The sequence below is a fragment of the Suncus etruscus genome, chromosome 14 (genome assembly GCF_024139225.1).
Source record: "Suncus etruscus isolate mSunEtr1 chromosome 14, mSunEtr1.pri.cur, whole genome shotgun sequence".
In the NCBI taxonomy this organism is placed as follows: Eukaryota; Metazoa; Chordata; class Mammalia; order Eulipotyphla; family Soricidae; genus Suncus; species Suncus etruscus.
Window position 1 is genome coordinate 97327949 of NC_064861.1, and position 8125 is coordinate 97336073.

At 49.9% G+C, this 8125-nt stretch overlaps 1 protein-coding gene and 1 non-coding gene across 2 annotated transcripts; one reads left to right on the forward strand and one right to left on the reverse strand.

Annotated features, from left to right (window-relative positions):
* Positions 1–90: 90 nt before the first annotated feature.
* On the reverse strand, positions 91–7474 carry LOC126028064 (aurora kinase C-like). Its single transcript, XM_049787111.1, has 4 exons — positions 7444–7474; positions 4362–4512; positions 796–970; positions 91–261 (listed from the first exon to the last, which is right to left on the reverse strand). The coding sequence occupies exons 1-4, from the start codon at positions 7472–7474 to the stop codon at positions 91–93; spliced, it is 528 nt and encodes a 175-aa protein (XP_049643068.1).
* LOC126029034 (U6 spliceosomal RNA) lies at positions 4128–4234 on the forward strand. Its single transcript, XR_007502694.1, has one exon. It is a non-coding gene; the product is annotated as a U6 spliceosomal RNA (small nuclear RNA).
* Positions 7475–8125: the final 651 nt, after the last annotated feature.

Sequence of the window (8125 nt, forward strand, 5' to 3'; positions counted from 1 at the left end):
AGAAAAAAAAACAAAACAAGACAAACAATACGAGGTGCCCGCACAGCCAGGAGAGTCCAGGACAGGATAGCAGTGGTGACCGGCTGGCACTCAGGAGACACACTGTAAGGACGAAGGAAGCATCCGCTGAGAGTTCGCCTTGATCCAGGGGTGTCCTAAGACTTCAGCCAAGGGCAGCCGCTCTGAAGGCTGGGCTCGGAGAAGTTTCGATATTAAATCTTTGGCACCCACAGGCAATGATGGGGGATACTGGATGTCCACCTGGTAAAGCGTAATAAAAAAGAACCTGGTTCATTCTATTGTGCAAATGCTCTTCATTCCCTCAGTTTACCTTTTTTGTTTTCATTTTGGGGACACACTAGGCAGTGCTTAGGGGTTACTCCTGGCGCTACACTCATATTACTCCTAGCAGGTTCGGGGTGGGGGACATATGAGATGCTAGGGATCAAACCTCGGTTGACCTTGTGCAAGGCAAATGCCCTACCTGCTGTGCTATCACTGATTCCTCAGCGTATCTTTGCTTTAATTACATACTGATTTTTTGGGTCACATTCTGCAGTGCTCAGGGATCACTCCTAGAATTACCGTACATACCATGCACGGATTAACTGGGATCAGTGGCCTACAATCCAGGTGGGTTAGTCCTCCACTATCTCTCCCGGACCTCCAAGTCAAGGCCTTACTGTGCTCTTCTGAATTCTCAAATGGAAGAGACAGCCTGTAAGCCTTTAGAGGTTCCTGGACGCACTGGCCCAGCAGCCACTTGGGCCCAGGAATGCCCAAGTGTGACCCCACCTGGAGGATGCGCTTGTATGTCTCATTGGAGGTAGGACTCTCGAAGGGGGGACTGCCAACCAGCAGCTCATAGCACAGCACCCCGATACACCACAGGTCCACCTTCTCATCGTAGATTCTCCCTGAGATCATTTCTGGGGGCAAGTAGTCCAGAGTCCCACACATCGTCTTTCTCCTAGAGGAAATAAAAGGAAGCACTTGATAGGGGTCAGAATTAAGGAAAATCTTGTCCAATTCCCAGTGTGTTGTCATACACCTGTAAAAACACATTTTCCTTTCACCTTTTCAGAGTTTTAGCACAAGGACCCTTAATGACATCAACCCTGACCTTCAAGTGATTTACGTTAAATTCTGGCTAATAATAGTAACAGGGAAAGCAGCAGAGAGGTAGAAGCTTGGCTGGATCAGTAAGATCCAAGAGGCTGGACAGAAACAATAGCACAGCAGGTAGGGTGTTTGCCTTGTATGCAGCCAACCTGGGTTTGATACCCAGCATCCCATATGGTCCCCCGAGCTTTTCAAGAGTGATTTCTGAGCACAGAGCCAAGAGTAACCCCTGAACACTGCCAGGTGTTGCCCAAACCCCACTGTCCCCCCAAAAGAATCGAAAGGCCTGTTCAACAATCTCGCTGAAATGCACTTTTCCCCATGACTCTGTCTGCTGTCAACTCATCCATTCCAGGGTCAGCAGAAACACATCAGTCAACTGCAGGTGGCTGAAAGCAAGCTGCATGCTACAGCCATCAAGTCTTGGGAAACCAGCCAACCGGTGAGCCCCAGGTTTACCCCCACGCCAGTGATGTGGAGCCCCTAGAAAATCCTAAACAATGCCCTAGTCATAAATTTGGAGACAGTTTGTCCTACTACCAGCATCGAGGAAATATATATGTTGGAAGCTACATATTTCACTTCTTGAAATTACAATTATTCAGTTCATGATCCAGAACAAATATTCTAAGGGGCTGGGGATGTACGCTTGTCCTGAATGTGTGAAGCCTCGATTAAATCCCTGGCACTACAAAATGAAGAACATTCTCAGGGCCGAAATGGTGGTGATTCAATCCCTCGAGTCTCATGATTCCCCAAGCCAGGAGCGATTTCTGAGTACATAGCCCTGAGCATCACCAGGTGGCCCAAAAAGCAAAAAAAAAAAAAAAGTAAGAAAAGAATATTCTGTGCATTGAGGCAGGAAAGATAGCTAACAAGGGGACTTACTTTTTTTGGAGGATGGTCACACCTGGCAGTTCTCAGCTCAGGGTTATTCCTAGCTCTGCACTCAGGAATCCTGGCAGTGCTCAGGGATGCTGGGTATCAAACCTGGATTGGCTGTATGCAAGGCAAACACTACTGTGCTATTGCTCCAGCCCCCTTAAGCCCTTTATTACCCCTAGTGTTGGCTGATATGTCCCAGTGGCTAAAGTCCTTCTGGGAAGATTGCTTACAATCAGGACACTAAAAATAGAATTTTCTGGGCATGAAGCAAGATGTGAAACATCTTGCATGTGCCTCAATAAGAACCAAGTAAATCATTATTGTTTTTTTTCAGGTTATTAACAAGAGAAATATGCTCCTAGAATTACTGAGCAATGATTTTTAATTTATTTTCTTTTTTTGTTTTTGTTTTTGGGCCACAGGGGTTACTCCTGGCTGTCTGCTCAGAAATAGCTCCTGGCAGGCACGGGGGACCCTATGGGACACCGGGATTCGAACCAACAACCTTTGGTCCTGGATCAGCTGCTTGCAAGGCAAACGCCACTGTGCTATCTCTCCGGGCCCTTTAATTTATTTTCATAAAATTTATTGATAGTTACACGTTGAGATGTTTTTATTAAAAAGATATCAGTAGGGATTGGAGAGATAGCACAGCGGTAGGGTGTTTGCCTTGCATGAAGCCAACCCAGGACAAAGGTAGTTCGAATCCCGGCATCCCATATGGACCCTAGAGCCTGCCAGGAGTGATTTCTGAGTGCAGAGCCAGGAGTAATCCCTGAGTGGCACCAGGTGTGACTCTGCCCCTGCCCCCCCAAAAAAAAAATCAGCAACAAAAAAGATATCCCTAATGGGGCTGGAGAGATAGCATCTAGCATCTAGCATCTAGCTCAGGTCCCCTGAGCCTGCCAGGACTGATTTTTTTGTGTTTCTTTTGGGGCCACACCCAGCAGCACTCAGTGGTTACTATGGCTGTTTGCTCAGAAATCACTCCTGGCAGGCTCAGGGGACCGACCATGTGGGATGCCAGGAATTGAATTCAGGTCTGTCTCGGGTTGGCTGTGTGCAAGGCAAATGGCCTACTGTTGTGCTATCGCTCGGGTCCCCAAGACGAATTTCTGAGTACAGAGCCAGTAGTAACCCCTGAGTGCCACTGGGTGTGGCTCCAAAACAAAAACAAACAAAAGATTCTGCTGAACCACTTTGGGGGGTGTGTGTATGCTAAGGATGGAACCTAGGGCTCATGCTTTCGTTTTGTTTGTTTGTTTTTTTTGGTTTTTGGGCCACACCCGTTTGACGCTCAGGGGTTACTCCTGGCTACGTGCTCAGAAATCGCCCCTGGCTTGGGGGGACCATATGGGACGCCGGGGGATCGAACCGCAGGCCTTCCTTGGCTAGCGCTTGCAAGGCAGACACCTTTACCTCCAGCGCCACCTACCCGGCCCCAGGGCTCATGCTTTCAAGACATGTGCTTTACTATGAAGCTGCATCTCTGGACTAGATTCCTTTAGTCTAAAACAGCATAAATAGGAGCCAGAGCAATAGCACAGCAGTAAGGTGTCTGCCTTGCAAGAAGCCAACACAGGACAGACCTTGGTTCAAAATTCCTGGCACCCCATATAGTCCCCAAGCCTGCCAGGGGCAATTTCTGAGGGAAGAGCCAGGAGTAATCTTTTTTTTGGGCCACACCAGGCGGTGCTCAGGATTACTCCTGGCTGTCTGCTCAGAAATAGCTCCCGGCAGGCATGGGGAACCATATGGGATACCGGGATTCGAACCAACCACCTTTGGTCCTGGATCAGCTGCTTGCAAGGCAAACACCGCTGTGCTATCTCTCCGGGCCCAGCAAGGAGTAATCTGAGCACTGCCAGGTGTGACCCAAAAACCAAAGAATTAAAAAAAAAGCATAAACAGATGTGTTGGGAAAAGACAATGTTTAAACACACACTCAAGGGCCAGAGAAATAGCACAGCGGTAGGGCGTTTGCCTAGCACACAGCCAATTCAGGATGGAAGGTGGTCCCCATGCCTGCCAGGAGCGATTTCTGAGCGCAAAGCCAGGAGTAACCCCTGAGCACCACGGGGTGTGACCCAAAAACCAAAAACAAACAAACAAAATAAACCGTGCTTGCTTCAGCAGCACATCTAGTAAAATTGGAACAATACAGAAAAGATTAGCATGGCCCCTGTGCAAGGATGACACGCAAATTCATGAAGCGTTCCATATTTTTTTAAAAAACAAAAACAAACAAAAAACCCCACACACTTGAGTTTGTATCTGACTTTTATACATGAAAGAAAACAGCTATGTATATCATTCCTTATGGACACCCAAGTCCCATGTCCCAAAAGACCTACCTCAGAGAAGGGGTGTGTACAGACCAACCAAAGTCCGCGATCTTCACCTCCCCCATGAGGCCTAGAAGTAGGTTCTCTGGCTTGATATCCCTGTGAATCACCTTATTCTTATGGCAGTAGGCCAGGGCATCTGCCAACTCCTCCATTATCTGGTGGCCAGAAAAAACATAGTTGAAACGAAGCATACCACAATTACCTGATGAGCAGAAGGTAAATCATGAATTTGATTTGAAGTTTCTTGCTTGGGGGTCACCCCTGGCTGTGTGAAGGGTTTACTCTTGTTAGTGCTTGAGGAACTCTATGTGGACTTGGGGATTCAAACCAGGGACATGTTCCTGGTTACCATTCTAGTTTTGTTTCAGGGCCACACTGGCGGTACTCAGTGCTTCTTCCTGGCTGTGTATTTAGGGTTCACTTCTGGTGGGCTAGGGCCATATTAGGTTTCAGGGATTGGACTAAGATCAGCTGTGTATCAGGCAAGCAACTTACATTCTTACCAACTCTATTAATAACATAATTGGTAGGTGAAGATTTTGTCTCCATCTTGTAATTTTTCTATTGGGCCTCATGCAGCGGTACTTAGGGGTTACACCTGGCCCTGTGCTCAGAAATCGCTCTTGGCAGGCTATGGGGACCATATGGGATGCTGGGGACCAAACCCAGGTCTGTCTCAGGTCATCTGCATGCAAGGCAAATGTCCTACCACTACGCTATCACTCTGGCTTCATGTCTCCATCTTATGTGGTATTAGAGATCAGGTATTGTGTGACATTTGAGATGAGAACCAATGAAGCCAGATGATCTTCCACAAAATGATATAAAAACAAGACAAACTGGAAGATGGCGCTGACAGATTAAGCTGATCCAACCAATGTATTCCTCTACTTTCCCCACCAGAAATCCCTTGCTTCCTGGTTCTAAGCTGTCACACTCATACTCCCAGTGTGAATTTCTATGCATAAGACACAAAGTCTGTGACATAGCTCCAAGGAACCCAAACTTCTACACCCTCCTCACTGGCTGTGGGGCAGGCAGGTCTTGGGACTCACCTCAGTGGCTAAAGTATGTGTTTGGCAAGTATGAGGTAGGAGTTTGGCGCCTGGTGCTGCTCAATGCACCATAGATCACTAAAAGAATGTTCTCATTTGTGGCCAGGAGAGCTACACCACAAAACAGCCAGAACGTGCCTAAGTATCACAACTAGCAATGCTATGAGGTTGCACGGCATCTCCAGAGCAAAGGAGAATGAAAACAAATAGTATCTGAAATGGCAAGATTTGCGGGTTTTTTTTTTGTTTGTTTTTGGTTTTTGGGCCCCACCAGTAGTGCTCAGGGGTTACTCCTGGCTGTGCACTCAGAAATCGCTCCTGGTCTGGGGGTCATATGGGACACTGGGGATCAAACCCATGTCTATCCTGTGTCAGCCATGTGCAAGGCAAATGCCCTACTGCTGTGCTACTACTCCAGTCCCAAATTGTAAGATTTGTGAGTCAAAATAAAATGTAAAGAATAGAAATAGGGTCGGAGTGGTGGCACAGCGATAGGGCATTTGCCTTGTACGTGGCCGACCTGGGACAGACCTGGGTTCTATCCTCGGCATCCAAATGGTCCTGAACATGCCAGGACCAATTTCTGAGTACAGAGCTAGGAGTAATCCCTGAGTGCTGCTGGGTGTGGCCCCCAAACAAAAAACACACAAACAAAAGAATTCAGAAATAAACTAAAGAGAAATGTGCCATGCAGGGGCCAAGAGGTGACTTGAGAACTCTACATTTAGGAGACCATGGCTTCACCCCAGGACCACTCAGGCTTCCATCCCACCACTTGGAATGGTCCTGGGTTCCCACAGAGCAGTAGAAACCGAATACTCATAGTAACTCTAGGGAGTGACAATAGCCTCAAATAAACTCAGGGCATCCAGGACCCCCACTGAAAATTTCCCTCACCGTGGCCGTCCGCTGTTCATCTAGCCTCTTAGCCCTCTGCAGCTCTTTGAAGAGTTCACCCTTTGGAGCGTATTCCAGGATGAGGTAGATGCGCCGTCTATCGTGGAAATGGTTGTACAGACGGAGGATGTTCCGATGCCTGATGGAAGGACGAAGGGTCAAATGCTCTGAGTGGGACTGGAGCAATAGCATGGCGCCTTGCACACAGACAACCTGGGTTCAATCCTTGGCAGCCATATGGTTCCCCGAGTCTGCCAAGAGTAACCCTAATACCACTAGGTGTGGCCCAAAACAAAACAAAACAACTATCCTTCAGGCCAGAGCCATAGCACAGCCGGTAAGGTGCTTGCCTTGCATGCAGCTGACCCACGTTTAATTCCCAGCACCCCATATGATCCTCTTGAGCCCTGCCAAGAGTGATCCCAGAGCACAAAGCCAAGACTATGTCCTAAGCACAGGGAATTGTAGCTCCAAAAAACAAACAAAAAATGCCTGATCACATCTGCCACCTTCTCAGCAGAAAAACCACCAGCTGCTCTACTAAGTGGCAAAAAACTCTTCCCATTAAGTTTGGATCCGGCCAGATCGAATGAACTGCTGAAAAAACTCCTCAAAGTGGGGCTGGAGTGGTGGTGCAAGTGGTAAGCCGTCTAAACTAGAAAGGACCGCGGTTCGATCCCCCGGAGTCCCATATGGTCCCCCAAGCCAGGAGCGATTTCTGAGCGCACAGCCAGGAGTAACCCCTGAGCGCTATCGGGTGTGGCCCCAAAACCAAAAAAAAAAAAAAAAAAGCGAGCAAAGAGAGTGGGCTGGAGAGGAAGAATGGGGGTGCAAACGGCCCACCCAGGTTCGATCCCCAGCCTCACCAGAAGCACCTGAGCACTGCTGCGTGAGCCCACCCCTCTAAAAAAAGGTAAAAGTAAAGGGCCTGTGGGGGTGAACTGATGGAACGAGAGGAGGGAAGCCAGCCGGGCGAATACGGGAGTCCTCACTGCAGGTGTGACTGGATCTCGATCTCCCTGCGCAGCTGGTGCTCCAGCCCGTCCTTCTCCAGCTGCGACTTGAAGAGCACTTTGAGGGCCACGATGAAGTGGCTGTCCTTGAGCCGGGCCAGGTACACGTTGCCAAACTTCCCCTTGCCCAGAGGGCGCCCGATTTCGAAGTCATCCACGGTGAAGTGCCTCCTGGGGGGAAGGAAGAACAGAGTCTCAGTGGGAGGTGGGAGGTGCGGGCTTAGGTCCTGGCTTACCTGACACTCCCAGCACCCTGCCCTCGGTGCCAGTCAGTGCAGGGGTCCAGGACCCCCCGAGCCCACCTCGCGCCTCTCCCGGGCCCCAAGGGGAAGCACTCACATCCTGGGTCCGAGGGGCAGCGCAGGGCCTGCAACAGCTTCTGTTGAGGGAAACAGAAAGAGCTGCATCCCGGTGGGCCCTGGAAGTTCCACGAAGCAGCAGCTGGGGGCGACCCGCGAAAACAGCTTCCCAGATCCCCTGTGGCGCTCCCCACCACGCCAGGCCCCTTTTAGCGGTCCCCGAAGGATGCACCAAGCTCGAACCCCGGTCAGGGCGACTCAGAGGCAAGAGAGAGAGGAGAGCAAAGAAAGGTTTATGTGAAGGGCCGAGGCGAAAGGATCCGCGCCCACAGGCCAGGAGCTTCTCAATTCCCTGGCCCCGAGCCCCTTCACCTGTGCCCCGCACACGGTCCGACATGGCCTCGGTGGCCCTGCAGGTGGGGAGGCGAGGCGAAGTCGCCCTCCTGGGTCCTGCTGACGCTGAAAATGGAGCGTGTGTGAAGGGGCGTCCGAACTCAGGCCTCCGC